This window comes from Sorghum bicolor, chromosome 6 (genome assembly GCF_000003195.3).
Source record: "Sorghum bicolor cultivar BTx623 chromosome 6, Sorghum_bicolor_NCBIv3, whole genome shotgun sequence".
NCBI lineage: Eukaryota > Viridiplantae > Streptophyta > Magnoliopsida > Poales > Poaceae > Sorghum > Sorghum bicolor.
The window spans coordinates 38,507,288-38,528,175 of record NC_012875.2 but is presented as its reverse complement, the minus strand read 5'-3'; the positions used below and the strand labels follow the sequence as shown (position 1 = coordinate 38,528,175).

The following is a 20,888-nucleotide window of genomic DNA, read 5'->3' as shown; positions in this document are numbered from 1 at the left end:
TGCACCAGTAGCATATAACCGCGCAGACTAAGAAGGTGTTTGGCACTGCTCCACGAACTCTGCTCCACAAACTCCACTATGGTGCAGCTTCACAAAAAACTGGAGTTCGTGGCTCCCACAACTCTACCCTTTTTTCTCGAACTGATTGCGTGGAACTGAAACCGTTTGGCTAAAAAACGTAAAGCGGAGCTGAAAAACGTAGAGCAGAGCAGTCCCAAACACCCTCTAAACAACAGGGGGAAAACTATTTAAGAGACTGAATCAACAGCAGCCATGAAACAATGTTTTTCTCTTATAACAAATCAGCATTAGCAGCAGCTTTTTTTCAGCCAGCCAAATAGTTACGACATTCAAAAGCAAGATGAATGGCATACCTGTTCATTGCCTTTATACATTCATCACAAGAAATTTCCGGCAGTCGGTGTTTCAGGCTTTCAGCCATGCAAGCTTTTCAGCATACACGAACACAAAAATGAAGCTGCGAGATGGAGTTTTTCCAAACTTACAACCGTTCCTTTCAAATGCAGCACTGTAGAGTCCGAAATGATTATTTCACCAAATGGCTGCACAGGTACTGTATAACTTAAGGCCTGCTCTCTCTATAGAGGTATATCAAAATCAAAAGGTCCCCAATTCCAAGAATCTACAGGGGGTCTCGTTTCTTTCAGAACGGGTAGTTGATGGGGTCGCGCTGCAGCGCCTTCTGCACCAGCTCCGTCTGCTCCTGCACGTGCACAGAGTAGAAGCCCGTCGCGGTAGCAGCCGAAGGGGCCCTGCCGACGTACTTGATGTCCTCGATGCCACCACGGCCAAGAGCCTTCATCGCCGTCAGCAGCCGCGGGTTGATGTAGCTGTACGCTCCCATGTTCATCGGCTCCTCCTGGCACCACACGATCTCAGCATCTGCACAACATAAACGCGTGTATCAGCTTGTTTGTTGTTTACTAGGACTCATCCATTAGAATGTGTATATATCTGCTCGCAAAAAAGAATGAATATATATCTGTATATATATGTCAACTATCCTTCCAGCTACCAAAACATATTCTAGTATACAGTTGACAAATTAGAAATCAGGCAGCAGAGTAAAAACGAGCAACCAAACTTTTCTAAACACATACTTGGATATCTCTTCAACTCGCGCTGAATGAGGTCATAGGGGAACGGGCAGAGCTGCTCAACTCTACATATAGCAACATCAGTGCGCTCTGCCTTCCTTCTTTCTTCATCCAGTTCATAATACACCTGAAATCATAGTAAAAAAAAGGGCTTGCCAATCTGCCAAAGAGGAACCTAACGATCTTCAAAATACAACTTCCAAGAGGGACACAACCTACCTTCCCAGAGCAAAGAACTAGACGGTTGATTCCCTCCTCAAGGTCCTTGTGATTATTCTGGTCCTTAATGAGCCGCTTGAAGCGTGTCCCTTGCTTGTCGAATCCAGGGTGGCCCGCAAGATCATCAAATTCAGATAGGTTTGACTTGCAGTCCTTGTGGCGAAGGAGGTTCTTTGGGGACATCACAATCAAAGGCTTCCTGAAGTCCCGGTGTATCTAGAAATAAAGGAAAGCCATTTCAGTGCACCACATCAGATGGTTTTACAGGAGGAAGGGGAAATTTTGCAAAGATTTTTACCTGGCGACGAAGAACATGGAAATAATTCGCAGGAGTCGTTACATTAACGACCTGCCAATTGCACTCCTGGATTTGCTTCCGCAGTGTTGGATCCATCTCAGGTATAACATAAGGGTTGTCATCACTCATCTGCAATACAGTTATTGATGTTAATATAAAAAGGATGTAGGTAACCAAAAACTATCAGCATCTAAATGTCGTAGAGCCAAGAATATATTTCCAAATACTAAAACTAAACATATTTCTGTAACATTCAGAGTCATTACACGTATAACTGATAAACTGCATAATATAGAAGTAACTGGCTAACTGCAGATCCATCAATATACAAAGTGCAAGTGATGATTTGATTGCATTCTCTATTCAAAACTCTAAAATCATGTAATGTTAATGTTGTGACCAGTGAGCTACCATGGACAATTTTGATGCATTTCCATTAAATGTAGGTATTTGGCTGCCAAGTTATCAGTCATGACAAAGGGAAAATATTAAACATTGTAAGCAACAAAGTCAATTTTCTGGTAATGACAATGATCATCATTGGCAAATGGCATAAACAATTCCAAAGGGAAAAAAAAGAGAGAGACTGTAGGGTTGTTGTAGAGCTAATTTACAGTAAGTGATCTTGCAACTGTTCCTTTTAAGTGTATGGATAATATTTCAAACACGGGTTATTAATGTCCCTGCATCTTTGCAATTGAAAATACAAAATAGTACCTGAAGAAAGCGCTCCAATCTTGCACTAGAATGTTCAGGCCCCTGACCATCATATCCATGAGGAAGGCAAACGACAAGGCCAGTCTGGCGGAGCCATTTTGACTCCCCACTACTCAGGAACTGATCAAATATCACTTGAGCTCCATTTGCAAAATCACCAAACTGAGCTTCCCATATGACCAATGAGTTCGGGTTCTCCATGGAGTAACCCAATTCAAAGCCCAAAACAGCAAATTCTGACAGGGAACTGTCAAATAAATTGCATACATCAGATCAGGCCAAAAAAAAAGCCAGTCGACTATAAAAAGGGGAAATAATCAGGTATGAAAAGATGGTATCTCCATATGTTTATATTACAATATATAGCAGCCCTTAACCTCAAGGTTATGATTCCCTAAAGAACAACCCCAAAACTTGTTTTCATCTGAAATGAAAATTACTAACTTGCCAGTTGAGGGTGCAAAATGTTCAAATTTGTTTCCGTTGAACTACCGAGAGAGCTATGTGCATTTCACTAAGAAAGAAAGATACAACGAGCGTTGTTAAAATAACCAGACTCGAGACATCCCACATACTCAGCCATTTTTTTCCTTATATTTTGCATCTGAAAATTCGTACAGCAAAAGATGATATACAAGCATGTGGAAATCAACCATAAAATCCAACAACCGTTGAAACATCTTATCATTCAGTCCTGTATCTAGGTTCTTTTAATCTGATTACTAATCAATCTCAGTACTCGTTATGATTGTTCCTTATCTAGATCATCTCAGTGATCAGTGCCTACAATGCATGGAAACAGGAATTAGTCAGGAATTCTATTCCTCGCCTGTGTTTCTAGCTTTCTGCTGTACCTTACGCTTCTCAATTCATCAATATAAACCTTGTAGCATTATATCAGAAGTTCAAATAATTAATAATACCAATATACCACAATACCCACACAGCAACAGTAAGTAGGTAGTACAACATTAAGACAGGCCACTGACAGAAGAACAATGTTATTTTACCTGAAGTTCGACATATTGATATGCAATGCCTTATTTTATTTTCTTTATTTTTATTTTTTGCTGCCCATTATTAGGGAACAGAAATCAACTAGTGCAGTTGACATAAGTACTGGTTCTATTTTGGATCTATCTGGTTATTGTAATAACATTTCGTGTTTCCTATAGAAGGTGAACTTAAGCTGCTAACCCATGCTGTCAAGGGCGTCAAACCCTTGACTGGCTGGACCGCAGCTACGTAGTTCGTAGCCGTCGGCCGTCTTCTCCGGTGAGGTTATACCCCTCTACCGCAGGCTTAGGTGAAAGAGAGAGAGAGGAGATAATTGTTCTTGCTTGCCTTGTGCAATCTGATTACAAGGCTTATAAAGCCATAGTCCCAACTAAAACGAGTAACAAACTCCTAGAATCATGGGACAGATAATAGGGAAGGAAACTAACAATATCTTTCCTTCTATCCTAACCTCCTAACCACCAGCCGCGCCTGGGCCAGGGTCCTGCGCGCGCCCAGCGTCCCCAGACGCCGCGCCCTTGGCTGCGCGTTCAGCAGCCCGCCTAACGTCCCTGGCCCGGCGCCTCCTGGTGTAGACCTTTCCCCACATGACATCTCCCCCTCCATCGAAGCTCAGCTCGTCCTCGAGCTGGAAAGAGGGGTACTTGCCGCGGAACGCGTCGACATCTTCCCAAGTAGAGGATGCCGCAGACTCGCCTTTCCACTGGATCAACACCTGGCGGACGCCCCGAGCCAGGCGAAAACGCACAGCCCGAGCTGGTTCGGGAGCAAGCGCGCCATGGTGCACCGCTGGCAGAGGTGGAGGCGCAGCTGGTGGAGTCCCCTGGAATTTCTTGAGCAGGCCGACGTGAAACACGTCATGCAGTCGTGCTCCCGCGGGCAAGTCGAGGCGGACGGCAACGTCGTTGATCAGCTCGGAGACGCGGTACGGCCCGAAGTAACGGGGCTTGAGCTTGCCCGTCGACGCTTGGGGCAGGGAGGCAGCGGGGCGTTGGCGCAGTCGAAGGAGAGCCCAGTCGCCCACTTGATAGGTTACTGGACGGTGGCCTGCATCATAGTGGTGCTTCTGGACTTGCTGAGCTTGCTGCAGCCGAGCACGAATGTCCGCCAGGAACTCATCACGCTCCTCCATGCTGCGGGCCACAGCAGCCACCCGCGTCTCGCCGGGCTCGTAGGAGCGAAGTGATGGCGGGTCGCGGCCGTACACGACACGGAACGGGGTGTCCCGCAGCGACGTCTGATAGGCAGTGTTAAAGACGAATTCTGCCCAAGGAAGCCACCGAAGCCATTGCCGCGGTCTGTCACCTGTCAAACAGCGAAGGTACATAATAATGACCCGATTAGCCGCCTCCGACTGGCCATCGGACTGGGGATGGAACGCCGTCGTCATGTGCAGCTTTGTGCCCATCAAGCGCATGAGCTCCCGCCAAAACGTGGAAGTGAAGACCGGATCGCGATCCGACACCATGGACTGGGGAACGCCGTGTAGACGAACAATGTCGGCGAAGAAAGCTGCTGCTACAGACTCCGCGGAGTACGGGTGCGCCAGGGGGATGAAATGACAGTATTTGCTGAACCTGTCCACGACCGTCAAGATGACGGACTTGCCACGCACCTTGGGCAGCGCCTCAACGAAGTCCAAAGCGATGTCGGTCCAAACGCCTTGGGGAACAGGCAGCGGCATGAGCAGGCCTGCCGGATGCAAGTGCTCAGCCTTATAACGTTGGCAGACACCACACACTTTGATGAAATCCTGCACGAACTGTTTCATATTAGGAAAATGAAAGTCGCGGCGTAGTCGATGAAGCGTCCGCTGCACGCCCTCGTGTCCGTCCTCGTGCACGGCCTGCACGATCTCCCGAACCAGGGCTGAGTCGGGCGGGATGTAGAGCCGGCCCTTGTACTGGACCAGGCCGTCCACCAGGGACCAGGGAGCACCGCGTGCGCCGCTGGCGAGCTCCTGGAGCAGTGCCCCCAACGCCGGATCAGTGCCATGAGCGTGCCGGAGGCGCGTGACGAAGTCGAACCTCGGGGCGGAGAGGGCGAGGATGGTGCTGCCCTCGCTGTCGACTGTGTCCCGGCGGGAGAGCGCGTCGGCGACCGTGTTTGCTGCGCCCGGCTTGTACTCCACTGTGAAATCGAAGCCCAGCAGCTTCCCCACCCAATGGTGCTGGGGAATCGTCGAGAGCCGCTGGTCCAGTAAGAACTTCAGGCTGTAGTGGTCCGTCTTCACCAGGAAGCGACGGCCCCAAAGGTACGGCCGCCAGTGCCGTACAGCTTGAACCAGGCCGATGAGTTCGCGCTCATATGCAGCGAGCGCGCGATGTCGAGGGGCGATCGGCCTGCTGAAAAAAGCAATCGGGTGACCCTCCTGGATGAGGACAGCACCGAAACCGTGGGAGGATGCATCACACTCGACGGTGAAGGGCTTGGCGAAGTCCGGCATGGCGAGGACGGGTGCTGAAGATACAGCGGACTTGAGGGCGTCAAATGCCGCAGCGGCGTCATCGCTCCAGGAGAACCCCTCCTTCTTGAGGAGAGCGGTGAGTGGGGCAGCGATGGCGCCGTAGTTGTGGACGAATTTGCGGTAGTAGCCCGCCAAGCCGAGGAAGCCCCGCACAGCGCGAGCGGACCGTGGGGCAGGCCAGTCGCGGATGGCCTGCACCTTGGGTCCATGGCGACGCCGGATGCAGAAATAATGTGGCCGAGGTAGGAGACCGACGTTTCGCCGAACGCGCACTTGCTGCGCTTGACGAAAAGCTGATGGCGCCGAAGTTCAGCGAGCACGACCCGGAGATGACGCAGATGCTCCGCCCACGACCCGCTGTAGATAAGAATGTCATCAAAAAATACCAGGACGAACCGTCGCAGGAAGGGCCGCAAGACGTCGTTCATGAGCGCCTGGAACGTCGCCGGCGCGTTGCACAGCCCGAACGGCATCACCGGGAACTCGTAGAGCCCATCGTGAGTCCGGAACGCCGTCTTGTGGATGTCGGCGGGGCGCATGCGGACTTGGTGGTACCCTGATCGGAGGTCCAGCTTGGTGAAGAAACGCGCGCCGTGGAGCTCGTCGAGCAGCTCGTCGACGACGGGAATCGGGAACGCGTCCTTGACGGTGAGCGCGTTCAATGCCCGGTAGTCGACGCAGAAACGCCACGCACCATCCGCCTTTTTGACGAGGAGGACCGGGGAGGAGAACGCCGAGTCGCTGCGACGGACGATGCCCTGCTCGATCATAGCAGTGCACTGCCGCTCCAGCTCGTCCTTGTGGGCAGCCAGGTAGCGGTAGGGGCGAACTGCTACCGGCTGTGCGTCGGGCTTGAGGACGATGGCGTGGTCGCGGGAGCGCTGGGGTGGCAGTCCGCTGGGTGCTGTGAACACATCCCCGAAGCCAGCGAGGAGCTCGTCGAGGAGGGGCGCTGCTGTGGTGGTCGCGCAGGGCTCCCCCATCTCCTGCAGGGGCACCCCGGTCCAGCAGGTCGGCTGGCCCTGGTGCGTGAACGTCACTGTGCCCGCGGGGAAGTCCCACGTGAGGCGGCCCAGGGATTCCATCCACTGTCCCCCGAGCACCAGGTCGTACCCAGCAAGGGGCATGACGAACAGGTCCGCGGTGAAAGAGAGATCGCCGATGACGAGGGGGGCCTGACAAAGCACACCGGGGCAGGGCACCTTGTCACCATTGGCGACAGTGGCTATCAGCCTTGGGCGCGGCTAGATAGGCAGCCCCGAACGTCGCGCAGCTTCTTCCCCGATGAAGTTGTGGGTGGAACCGGTGTCGAGGAGCGCGATCAGAGACGTCACGCCCACTCCCACGCGGAGCTGCATGGTCTTGCCCACGGCCACGCCAGCCACTGCGTGGAGAGAGAAGACGGGCGCCTCCGTCTCCGCGGCCTCGGCCGCTGCCCCGGCACCGTCCGCGTCGTCGATCTCGACGCCGTCGATAAAGAAGATGCGCCTGCAAAATCTATTGTGGCCACGAGAGTATTTTTCATTGCAATTAAAACACAGCCCCTGGCGACGCCGTTCAGCCATCTCTTCCGGAGTCAGACGGCGTTGATTTCCCGCGCCGCGGCCCTGCTGGGCGGCTGCAGGGGGTGCAGGCAGCGCCAGCAGCGGTGGAGGCGCTGGGAGGGCTGCGCGGGGCGGTGCCCGGGGCGGCGGCTGCACGGGGCGTTCGGCCTCCATGAGTTCGACTTGGCGAGCCAAACTCATCGCAGCGGCTAGGGTCTCCGGGTTGTGGATGCGGACGGCGTGGCTGAGGGGTGGAAGAAGACCACCCGTGAAGAGTTGGACTCGCTGCGCTTCGTCCAGGCGGCCTGCGCGCGGCAGTAGGCCCTGGAAGCGATTAGCGTAGTCCTCGACCGTCCCGGTCCGCCGGCATTCGGCGAGTTCGAACAGTGGAGCCGAGCGGAGGGGAGGCCCGAAGCGTAGATGCAGGAGCTCCTTGAAGCGCCCCCATGGAGGAGCGCCCTCATCCTCCAGAAGCTGCGTGTACCACAGCTGTGCCACTTCGTCCAGATGGTACGAGGCCATCCAGACCCGTTCCTCCGCCATGGTCCGGTGATGGCGAAAGTAAGATTCGCACTTGTTGAGGAAGAGCAGCGGGTCAGTCGTGCCGTCGTAGCGGGGGAAGTCCCACTTCTTGGGCTTGGGGGGGAAGTCGTTGTCGCGCGGCTCCTCCGGCTTGCGACCGCCGGCGCTGTCGGAAGACGACGCGGACTTCTCCTTCATCGCGGCCAGATCGGCCTTCATGGTGGACATCTCGGTGGACAGGGTCTTGAGGGACGCCAGGACGTCGGCAAGGGTGGGCTCGGCCATGGCTGGTGACTGGTGGACAGATGCAGCTGAGGTGGGGGATGTGGGCGGGGTAGGGTTTGGCTGGCCGGCGGCAGTGGAAGACTGGGCGGACTGGGCAGGGGAGGATCGCCGGAATCCTGATACCAGGTTGTCAAGGGCGTCAAACCCTTGACTGGCTGGACCGCGGCTACGTAGTTCGTAGCCGTCGGCCGTCTTCTCCGGTGAGGTTATACCCCTCTACCGCAGGCTTAGGTGAAAGAGAGAGAGAGGAGATAATTGTTCTTGCTTGCCTTGTGCAATCTGATTACAAGGCTTATAAAGCCATAGTCCCAACTAAAACGAGTAACAAACTCCTAGAATCATGGGACAGATAATAGGGAAGGAAACTAACAATATCTTTCCTTCTATCCTAACCTCCTAACCACCAGCCGCGCCTGGGCCAGGGTCCTGCGCGCGCCCAGCGTCCCCAGACGCCGCGCCCTTGGCTGCGCGTTCAGCAGCCCGCCTAACGTCCCTGGCCCGGCGCCTCCTGGTGTAGACCTTTCCCCACATGACACATGCACATCCCTAACTGGAACAAGTTTAGTATATTTTATTTCATACCTGTTGCTCACAGTAAAAAGCTCCTCATCTTGATTCATAACAAGATGATCCAGAGGGCAGTACTGCTCTCCAGTTTCTTGGTCATGGATGACAGAATGACGGTGGCTGAATGTACCCCTCTCAACATCCTGTCCACTTAACCTGACATGGTTCCCCTCAATTATAAGAGTAGCAAAAGCGAGTGCTTCACCAACTGCCCAATCAATGCCTTCTCCAGTCTCAATCATCTGACGCCGCAGATCAAAAATCTTCTTCACAGCCCTGTGAGGCTTAAAATTTTCTGGCAGAGTAGTCATGGCTTCTCCAACACGTTTTAGAATCTCTGGCTTGACACTGCATGGTTGAAAATATATTCAAGGAAGCACAATTGTTTTTTGTCAGTTCAAGATCACTTAAAATGTGAAGAAACACAGAAACAGTCAAACTAGGCGGAAGATCTATTTACCCGGTGTTTCGGATACGCGAAATCTGCTCTGGTGACTTGAACCCAGTCCAGTAAGCTGAAAGCCAGTCCCTCTTGTTGGGAACGTAGTCTTTGCTATTCTGGAATTCCTCGTTAAGTATAGTGCTGACCTTCTTGTTTAACTTATCAATATCTTCCTTTGAGATCTTCCCAGACTCCAACAACTTTCTTTGATAAATCTCAAGCGCACTTGGATGGTTCCTAATCACCTGACACAAACAGAAAACACTTTCCAAATGTGAATGGGCACAATCACACATTTGCCAGTGACAAATAATACCGATTGTACCGAAACTGCATCAAATTTGATTATTCACAATCAATGTTGGTTTCAGAGTTTAAGAATTCTTCTGATTATGATACCAAAAGATACATAATAGACTCATGTTTTTTCTGTCCTTCAGCATTTAACTAGAAGTTGTACTGAAGATATCACTACTCAAATGGTACAGCAAGAATCATGATAGAAATAACTATGTGAAGACAAAAGTATGCAAATTTGTGCCAAATCTTAACAACAAAATGACACAAAGAAGAGTATGTACCTTGTACATCTTAGGTTGGGTGAAGGACGGCTCATCAATTTCATTATGGCCAAATCGCCGGTAGCATACAATGTCCACCACTACATCTGAATGAAATGTCTGTCGCCATTCTGCAGCGAGCTCACAGACATGAACAACGGCCTCCAAATCATCACCGTTAACATGGAAAATAGGAGCATCCAATGCTTTTGCTACATCTGTGCAATACTGCGAGGATCTCCCTGACTCTGGATCAGTAGTGAAAGCAACCTGATTATTGACCACAATATGTATTGTCCCACCAGTGGTGTAATTTTCAAGGGCACTGAGATGCAGTGTCTCATACACAACTCCCTGCCCTGAGAAACTACCATCACCATGCAGCAACACTCCCAAATTCTTGGTCCTGTCGCGGTCATTAGAATAGTACTGCTTCGCTCTTGTCTTCCCAGCAACAACTGGATCAACTGCTTCCAAATGACTCGGGTTTGCAACCAGTGACAGATGGATTTGTTTCCCACCTCTGGTAGGCCTATCATATGAAGTTCCAAGATGGTACTTGACATCACCAGTCCCTGTATACAACCCCTCCCCTTCATTGACAGGCTTGGTACCACCACTAAACTCGCTGAATATCTGTCGCAAGGGCTTCCTCACAACGTTTCCCAAGACATTTAACCTGCCTCTATGTGGCATCCCAATGACAATACTCTCTACACCAAGATCAGCTGCCCTGTCAAACATCTCCTTCATGCCAGGGATCAGAGTCTCAGCGCCTTCAAGACCGAACCGTTTTGCAGTCGTCCACTTGGTCGCCAAGAAATTCTCAAACTGTGTGCTCCAGATAAGCCTATCCAGCATGACCTGACGACGATCATAAGAGTACTCCCTTGGGTTAACTGTCTCGATCCTATCCCTGAGCCAGTTGCACTTCTCCCTGTCAGGTATGTGCATGTACTCGTACCCAATGGTGCCGCAGTAGGCCTGCTCGAGCCGCTCCAGCACGGAACGCAGCGTCTGCACTGGCCGGTTCTCCTCAAGGAACCCAGCCATCCTCCACACCCCAAGGAAGAACTCGCGGTCCAAGTCCGCCTCAGAGAACCCATAAAACGCTGGGTCCAGCACGTCCGGGACCGGGCGCTCCTCCAGCCCGAGCGGGTCAAGCTTGGCCTTCAGGTGGCCGCTCACCTGATACGCCCTGACGAGCAGCAGCAGCCTCATGCTCTCCTGGATGGTCTGGCCGGAGAGGCCCGGTGAGGTGGCCGCAGCCTGGCCAACGAAGTTGCGGAAGAAGTTGTCCCAGGACTCGTCGACGGAGTTGGGGTCGGCCTCCCAGGCCCGCTGCAGCTCCTCGAGGTAGATGCTGCTGGTCCCATCGAGGAAGCTGTCGGTGAGGCGCGAGAGCGGCACCGCACGGGGCTCAGGCGCAGCGAACCGGCGCGGGCGGGTGGAGTGGAAGTAGCGCGCCGGCGCGGCGCGAGGGACGGCGCCACCGCCGCCGGCGAAGGGGCTCGCCGCGGCGCGCGAGAGGTTCCGCCGCAGCGCCACACGGGCCAGGCCGGACGCCGCCCGGAACAGCCCCATTTTTCAGATCGAGGTCGCTTCACCGAAAAATGAATCAGGCACGGAGGGAACAACGAGCGGGCGAGCCTTACCTAGGGCGAGTAGTCGGCGGACTGGGGCGGGGAAGGATCTCGCGCCGCGCCCTGCCTAGGTCGCCCGGTTGTTCGGGGAAGGAGGATGGGTGCGCTTCGAGGGCCGTCTACCCCTTGGTGCGCGTTGCCCCGCCTAGGTCGCCCCTTGTCTTCTCTCGCCGGTGCCGGTGCCGAAAGTCAAGATGCAAGTGGCGTGGGTCTGTTTTCAAGCCCACTTAGCCCGCCCCGCAAAACAAGCCCACTGGACAACTGCAGGCCACTTAATTTTCTATTACTGGACAGGGCAGTCCAGCCTGCTAGCGCGTGCAGACCAATTGCAGAGCCCGCAAAAAACTGCTAAGGCCTGCTACTGGCCATAGTAGAACCTGCTCCCTATCGTATCGCAGTCCTAGGTCGCCGTTCTCCGCTCTCCCTCCGTAATGGTTGCTCCTCCCGCTTCCATGGTCGAGGACGCCGCTCTCCGCTCTCCGATGCCGGTGCCGGAGAAGCCCGCCGATGCCCCCGCTGCCGCACCAGCCAAGAAGAAGCCGTCGTCTTCCTCCAATGAGAAGAAGAGGAAGGGGAAGGGTCCGCCAGACCTTGCTCTGGCTGCCGAGGCTCCCGTCACCAAGAGGAAAGGGAAGGGGCTGTCGCACCCTGTTCCGACCTCCGAGATCCCCATCGCCAAGAAGCCGAAGACCGACGATGTGCCCACATCCACAACTGAGCTCCCTAGATCTGGCATAGCCATCGCCGCCGCCACTCACACAACAGTGCACACCCTTGCCTCCGCGTCATCGACGTTGCCGCACGGGTTGCCGGCCCCGAGGTCCACGCTGCCCCTGCTCCAAGATGTGGACACTGACGGCCAGACGTCACAGCAGGTATGCTACTTTTTGTTGGCACTATTTGATTCTTCAAATTGTTGGCATGATAATGCAAGCCAAGTTTTGTGACAATACATGCGGTCAACATATATTAGCTGAGACCCTTAATCAAGCACTACATCTACACAAGTAGCATATTCCAGTTTATTTACAAGCAGGCACATGCTGTTTAATTCGTTTCCGTACCGTTGATTACAATAGGAAACATGCAAGATAAAATTTGCTCAGTTTTCAGTTAGGATATGCTGTTTTAGATAAATGGAATTCAGAAAAAAATATCGATTAGTGTCATGAAGTTAGAGATTGTTAAACAAACAGAAATGGAGTAACTCCTTTTCATCTATGTAGCTTGCCGATTACTCCAAACTATGTAATCCTCATGGAACCATGTTTGCCTGTGTGCTTGTTGACGGTCCTTAATGCTCACATTTAACCGTCAACTAATCATGGAAAAGGATCCAAATGCAACCAACACCCAGACTTAGGGTTTTATCTGACAGAATTCCACTAGTTTTGGTGTTTGTCTATTTCTGCATGGAGTTATCAAGAAATACGGAGGAAAGGCCCACACGTCGGGTTTACATAGAGATATTAACGTGTGCGCCAATTTTCTATCATCTAGAAGACTCCAGAAGCCACGGGAACGAACAGGAGGCCGAGCGGGCACGGGGCAGGGCGCCCGCCCTCCCCCCTTGGGCGCCCGCCCTGCTGTCTCAGCCAATCAGGCTCCACCTCGCGGATCATGCTCCACCGACCTAAAGGATTAAGGAAAACCATGCGATTAAGGTCGGTTTGATCCGACGGCCCACGTTCATTTGGAAGGGCTATATAAGCAGGCCCCCTGGCCCCTGGAGAACATATCTTTTCTACAGAATCAAAGCTAGGGTTTCAATTATTCATCCAAGTAGAGAGGATCCCTCTAGTTCATCTAGTTCTAGTTCTAGTTAGTTCTAGTTATAATCTAGAAAATAGGGAGAGAGAAGAGAAGAGCGTAGGAGGAGCCGGATCTGTCGGATCTTCCTCAACATTATACTTTTGCTGCAACTGGTTCGTTCTTCATCGTTCTCCGAGTTCTTCAATTCATAATTCCTGGGTTCTTTAATTACTTTTGTTTACATTCAAGTTATGTACTAGATTTCCGCTTGCATCAAGTGCTCTAGTCTTTATAACGCTAGAGTAGTAATTAATAGATTAGACGTGGTGTTTAGTCTTGCAATTACCTAGAATTGCACCCAATCTTGTGGATTGTTGTGGTAGCCCTAGAGTAGTGACAGCCCTAACGGTCGACGTACTCTACCTCGTTCGGATCGGTGTTAGTCAGAGCTTTCTAGCCTCATTCTCGTCTCTTTCTGTGGTTAGTGTTTTGATGTCCCAAAATAAATAATGTTTGAAGTAATTCTTGATTGTTAGATCAACTAGAGAACTCTGAGGAAACTTCCTCTCTTCCCACCAAAAATAATTATATAGTTATCCTTGGGCGATCTTGAATCTTAATTAGTATACTCACGTTCCCTGTGGAAAATCGATACTCTGGAATACTTCCGGGTGAAAGCTACATCGGTATCCGTGCGCTTGCGGATTTTTCTGTTTGCGTTTAAAATACCCAACAAGCTTTCTGGCGCCGTTGCCGGGGAACGATAGCTGTGCTAGTTGTTGGGCATTCTTAACGTCACTACCTAAAGTAGACTTAGTTTGCTAATTCTGATAACGGCGCTAAAAATGCCAAACCTATCCCTCATACCACTTAAGCCAAGTTATCATCCCCAGCATGACATGAGAGACGCGGTATTGAAATATGCAATTATTCTTCTAAATAAATAACAAATGGGATCTGCAAGCGCATAGATTAATACCGATGTAGCATTTTAACCAAGAAGTATTCCAAGTATCGTAATTTATATTTTTACCACTAGGAAGGGATTAGTAATCATCAATGTTGATTATAGAATGGAATATAGAATTAAATATCTATCATTGCATGTATAATTGAGACCATCTATCTATCTCTTTCATACAGGAATAAGTGTCACATAAAGGATATATAAAGTAATGAATGGTGACAAAGATAATTAATCTGATCAGTATAACTTAGCCACATATAAATATGATAAGCACCTCAATTAGATATTCTAGCAAGTCATTAGCATGGAATTAGTATGAACTACAAGAATATTTCCTAAGTTATTCTTAACTATATAGTCTAGCATATCATAGTTAGTGCAATTATACTTAGCAATCATTGTGAGACAGGACTACACCCATGCATAGTGATATTATCAAGGAATATGAGAAACATCGTAATCACTCCCCTGTAATAATGTTGCTCTGCCAGCCCTATACACGAGAGGGGGACTATATAAGAATCAATGGAGCTGTCACTACCACGAACTACCCTGCGATCTCGCATATAGGGTACAATCGCCACCACACCTACACAATATCTATCATTTACCCATGGATCCGATGGATAAATGCTATACGATCCTAAACATGTATATAATTCCAATCTAACTAAGCCAAGTATATAACTATGATAAATTAAGAACAATATAATTGCGAATATAAACAAGTAGAGCAAAGTCATAATCGATATATTGAAGTAGAACAAAGTCATATTCATAATATCGAAGAACAAAGATGAACAATTGAAGAACAATATAGAATTACCAAGAATCCTCTTGACAGATCCGGAAACCAATCAAAGATTGACTCCTTCTAGTTCTAATCCTATGTAGCTATGCTAATCTAGAGATCTAATTGATGTGGTGGCTCTAGGGCCTGAGGCTTCTTCTCCCTGATAAATAATGAATTAGGGTTGAGAGGTGCTCTCCTCCAGGGGCCAGGGGGTCTGGCTATATAGTCCTTCCAAGTGAATGTGGGTCGTCTGATCAAACCGACATTGATTGAACGGTTATCCTTGATCCTTTAGGTCGGTGGAGCATGATCCGTGAGATTGGCCGTGATTGGTGGACAGGTCAGGGCGGGCGCCCTAGTGGGGAGGGTGGGCGCCCTGCCCCCGAGGCCGTCCGGTCTCCCGTTCGTTCCTGTGGCTTATGGACTCTTCTAGATGTAAGATAATTGCGTGGCACGTTAATATCTCTATGTAAACCCGACGTGTGGGCCTTTCTTCCGTATTTCCCGATAACCCCCTGCAGAAATAGACAAACACCAAAACTCGTGGAATTCTGTCAGATAAAACCCTAAGTCTGGATGTCGGTTGCATTTGGATCCTTTTCTTTGTTTATTTGATGATTAAATTTGATACTTAAGGACCGTCAACAAACTCCCCCAAACTTTCCTCTTGCTCGTCCCTGAGCAAGGATAATCTCAGCGATGGATCAGAAGTTGCTGAAATACCTTTGAAAATTGACGGTACACATGCTTCTAAATGAGGTCTCATCTCTGAGTTTGAGTAAACTATCAAGACATAAAACTTATTCATTTTACCTTTTACCATGGGACTTGTAACCGTCACTTCTGTCTTGAGTAGTAAAAAGATAGAACGGTCTAGTTAAGTGCCATGTCTCTTATTCTTGATCAGCTATAGTTCTGGAGTTTTTGCAGATTTTCAAATAAAACTCACAGATTCCTTGTATGACTCTCTCATATCTCTCTTTTGTGGTATTTCTGGATCCTTACCAAGGCAGTGATAATATATGCCTTCTCTCAAAATATGTAGTATTTGTGGTATAAGGCGTAGTAACATTGCCTTCTCTCTCACCCTACTCTAATAAGGCTTTTGATATCTGGAGCTCATAGGTGGGAGATAAAGTATACATACTTACAAGACATTTATTGCATAGTCAAACCATGGATCTAAAGAAACAAGCCAATAAGTCAAATCAAGATGTGCATGTGTGGCGAATGAATGGTGTATGGTGATGATGGTGATAACAATGGTGAAAGTCTAATTCTACTTTTGCTCTTCTGAGGGGATACATACCTTCCTTGCTCTTTTGAAACTTGGGGAGAATGAGATGCTCTGTACTTTCTTTTTCTTTCCTCTCAGGTGGGTATCCTGTATCCCTAATTCTACTGTCGGACACTTGTCCATTTTTACCTCTCGTCTCACTTTTTCTCTTCTTTCGAGGTTCCAGGCACTTGCCCCTTTTTATTTCCTCGTATCTTTTTTTCTCTTTTCTCTCTTTTTTTAGAGCACTCATCTCCTGAAATAATATAGCAAGTGGTAGTAACCAAGATAACTTGAGCATTTATTTCATAGGGAAATACAGAAATGTTTTTGGCTATTCTCTCCCGAATTAGGAGTAGAATATTTTTGGGTAGTTTTGGAGATGGAAATGGGTGGATATATGTGGATGCGTACTTCCGGAGTAGAAGCAGCATGTGTGAGTGAACATGCAAGTGAATCTTGATTTAACCACATGACAAGCTCCTAAGGGTCTACACAGCTTGACCACACTCAATGCTTATAAGCAGTAAAAAGTAAATGTGTGGCTCAAAGTCTAGCAAGTATGTATATATTGCTGTGGTAGGAATTTAAACTCTCATCATACAGGAACTCATCATGTGTTATTTTAAAGATTTTCAAAGATAAAATTCTCCAGAATTCTAGCATCTCTAGGAACAGATAAACAGCAGCTCAACCTTCTCATATCATATGTGTTAACAACTTAGACTTTAGATCAAGTTTTCTTCCCACAGGTTCAGATTTAGAGCAAGATTTAAATTATAATAGTTATGTCTAAACTTGAGAGAGAACTTCAAATTTGAAAATTAGGCAGAACAACTATTCATCATATCTATGCTAGAGTTTTATTATTAAGATTCGGTTTAGCATAGCCACTTTATTTATTTATTAAGCATACTAAGCAAAAGATATATATATATAAGTATAAAATCTTTATTTGGTTTTTCGTAGTTATGTATATTTATATTTTAATATAGTATAAGTATAAAGATGGATAGAAATACTTAGCGGGATAAATGGGGGTGCTCTCCCTCAAGCTGAATTTTGACGTAATTTCTTCTGATATAGCTAGCAGGTGGCAGAGGTGTATTTGAAAGTCGGCAGTATCCTGACAGCGATTAGAATGTCCTCCGTCTGCTAGTCTTCTTGATTCTTAAATTTTGTGGAGCTCAAATAGACAACAAAGCTTTGTGGAACTGATTAGGTGTTAGCATAAATATCTAGCCTTTATCATGTTGAGCCTCCTCAATAAATGTTACTCTCTATTTTTATATTTTTGTTTTATAAAGCAGAAAAGAAATATTTATTTTATTTTTATGCCAGCACAGTGAATGTACTTATGGGTTTTATGCCACTCGCATACTCACATGGGGCTTACTATTTTTTAACATTTTTATTTTCTTTTTAGGATAGTATGAACATAATTAACTAAGTAAAGTATTTTAAATATTTGAAAGGGAAAGGATAAGTACCAAGTTTACCTCTTGGCAAGGCGTTCGGTGTTTTTAAGTCCTCCGAACGGGACTCTTCGTTTTCTTAGTTGTCCTGGGGTTCGTTGGGTGGCGCAGTCGGTGCTTCCAGTGGCGCCTTCTCTTCGTGTATAGTTATCTTCTCTTTCCACACCTGACTCGGTGCTACGGTCTCCTCAGGATAATCTTGTTCAAGTTGTATGTCTTCAGACCTTACTACTTCTCCTTCGTAGTCTGCTCATCCTTCCTTGATGATTTGCCTCTTCTGGTTACAGTTGCGTCGTCTTCTTCTTGTCCTGACCTGCTTAGAGTCTTCAACGATATAGTTAGGGTCAGTAAAATAGCGGCGTACCTTCTCTGAGGGGAAGTGCATATGGACTTCTCCAGTTCTAATGTAGATGATTGTTTTAACGGTGCTGAGGAATGGTCTTCCAAGGATGATGGGTGGATCGTATTCGTCTTCTCCCATGTCAATAACCTGAAAGTCTGTGTAGACAAAATGATCGTCTATTTTGACAGGGACATCAGTTACTATACCTTTAACCTCTCGAAATGTCTGATCTGCCATCTGGAGCTGAATGTATGTTGGTTTTAAGGGCATGGTTCCGAACAGGAGCCGATAGGTGACTGCGGCCATTATGTTGACGCCCGATCCGGTGTCGCAAAATGTCATGTAGAAGTTGTATCCATTTATGGAGCAATAGATGCTTGACATTCCTGGGTCGTCCTTAAATGGTGACTTAAGTCGATGATCTTGACCTCCTTGAACTGCAGTGACCATCTTAGCTGACTCGGTCCACACTTGCTTGTTCCTGTTCCTCCTGTTGGTCCTCTTCCTTGGTTCATGTCGGGATTGCTCTGGGATTGGTGTAGTCTTGTTCTTAAAGGAAAACGTCTTCATATGACCACGCCACCAAGCAAGATGTCATAAGCTCCAAGTCAAGCTACACTCACTCAAGTTTCACCTACATCGACACCAGCCCAAGTCATTGATGGACCGATTACACGTAGTCGTGCAAAGAAGCTACAACAAGAGGTCCACGCACTACTTTGTGAAATTCATTTTAACATTAATGAGAATTATATACTACCTAAGTGTTGTACCTTGATTGTACTCAGGTATATAGAAGAAGAGAAGGATGAATCGGACCCTCAAGAACGGACCAATGCAAGTTCCAGAAGAAGTCAAAAACGGACCAGTGGAAGTAAAAAACGGACTAGTGCAAAGGAATCTTCATAACTTTTTACTCACAAAAGCTATGAAGGTCCATGAGCACTTGTTGGAAAGCTTGACGAGTCTACTTTCTAATGAATCTAGTGGAGACCAGTTTGGATACACCATATTGCCTACAGACCAGAATTAGTACAGACTGCTCAGAAGGTCAATAGTCTGTCATGACAGAATATTGGTACAACTTGCCAAGTAAAACTGTACCAATCTACAATGTTTCGTGCTAGTTGGCATACATTGCTGGAAAGCCCTTTGAGTCTAGTTTCACACCCAAGAAATGGTTCATCATTTGGACTTCCCAATAAAAAGTTATGGTCAGTTTATTGGAAACTGCTCTGGAGACCAACAGTCATGCGAAGCCACTTCGGGAATCCATTTCGAGGGGACTTTCACATTGCCTTCCCTCAGAAACTCTATTTCGTTTTCATACCTATCTAGCAGGGCTGTTGCTAGTATAAATACCCACTAAGACTCATTGTAATCTAAGACTTTGATAATTGAAATACAGAACCCCTTTGTTCAGCTACGTGCTAACAAATTCAGAGAGTGATCTCTACCCATTTGCTCTTGTGATTTCCTCGCGGGATTACATAGGCGGCAGCTTCATCCGCTCCCAATTGGTTCTCCTACTCCCTTCAAGGTATTCCTTGATTGATTGTAGGTTGTGTTGGTTGGTTCCTTGAGAGTGTGGTTGGGAGAATCCTCGATTCAGGTTGCCAGTTAAAGACGGTGGTTGGCTTCGAGTTTTATTTGCTAGTTATCGCTGCCTGCAGCAAGTTATCCGGCTATTCTTCAGCTAGTTATCGGTGTTCTTCCTACGTCGTGAAGATCGGGACAACGTGTCGCATCATCTGGTATCAAAGCTTTTGTTACCACGGTAGGAATTTTATCCCTAGCTACATATATATTTTTGCTTCATCCTATCCACCAAAAAGCCAGAAAAATATATTGCTTAGACCTTTGTTTCAATCTATTATTTTAGTGAGTTTTGTTAAGTTGCAGTCCATTAGAGTCTTTGTTTTAGTTGCTGATCATTTATCCTTCGCGTGTTCTTTGTGCCTCTTTTATATCTAAAATCCCCACAAAAAATCTCTATAGCCTATATCATCCTTTGTGTTAACTTTGATCCTATCTAGCTACTGGTTGTTGTTTTATTTCTATCTTTAGTTGTGCAAGTATCATAATCTGATCCCTATTTTTAGTTCTATATATAAAAAAGTGTGTCAAAAAAATAGAAAAGAAAGTGCAAAAAAAGTGAAGTGAAAAAAAAAGTTGAGAAAGGTTCAGAGAGAGTCTGAAAGATTAGTTGGTTTATGTGCAGAAGTGCTGAAAGTTTCATATCAAGTTCTGCAACCAGTTTGCTATCTTTGTTTGGTGCAAAACTTTGGTTGGGTCTGATTGCAACACTTGCATCCCAATCATACTCCTTGTTTGCATCAATTCTGAAATTTCTTTGCGTGTGTGTGATCTATTTATACAGTTCGAATCTTTTGATCAGCACTAGGCAGAGAACTTCTAGTTTGGATCGTTACATAACTTTACAACAACTAGAATTCAGATTGCATTCCTTGTGTATTACTCCCCACCAAGCTCCACATAAAAACTATCGTAATCGGTACTCTCTGTTCTTGTATTCGCCTCGCCATCACTTTCAGTTGCCACCACACATTTGTTTTCCTTGTAATCTGCAGCAGAGGAATTCATATGACTGAAATCAGAAGGCATCGTCCACCTCATGATGGTGCAAGCAACCATAGTGGAGATAGAGAAGATAGTGATGGAAGAAGAGGAGGTCGGAGGAACCAGAGGGCTGCACATGATAAAGAAAGAAGACATAGTGGAAGAAATGATGATGAATCTGAAGATGAGGCTAATGACAACCACTTCCAACTCAGTTTTGGTCGTCGATGTCATAGAAGAGGCAACCATGAAGAAAGATTTGGCAAACTGAAATTTACCATGCTAAAATTTGTTGCTGAACCA

At 47.7% G+C, this 20,888-nt stretch overlaps 1 protein-coding gene across 1 annotated transcript; it reads right to left on the bottom strand.

Annotated features, from left to right (window-relative positions):
* On the bottom strand, positions 275 to 11,540 carry LOC8070970 (2-oxoglutarate dehydrogenase, mitochondrial). Its single transcript, XM_002446262.2, has 8 exons — positions 9,778 to 11,540; positions 9,215 to 9,441; positions 8,770 to 9,102; positions 2,353 to 2,599; positions 1,636 to 1,764; positions 1,338 to 1,553; positions 1,122 to 1,245; positions 275 to 903 (listed from the first exon to the last, which is right to left on the bottom strand). The coding sequence occupies exons 1-8, from the start codon at positions 11,338 to 11,340 to the stop codon at positions 665 to 667; spliced, it is 3,078 nt and encodes a 1,025-aa protein (XP_002446307.1). The 5' UTR covers positions 11,341 to 11,540; the 3' UTR covers positions 275 to 664.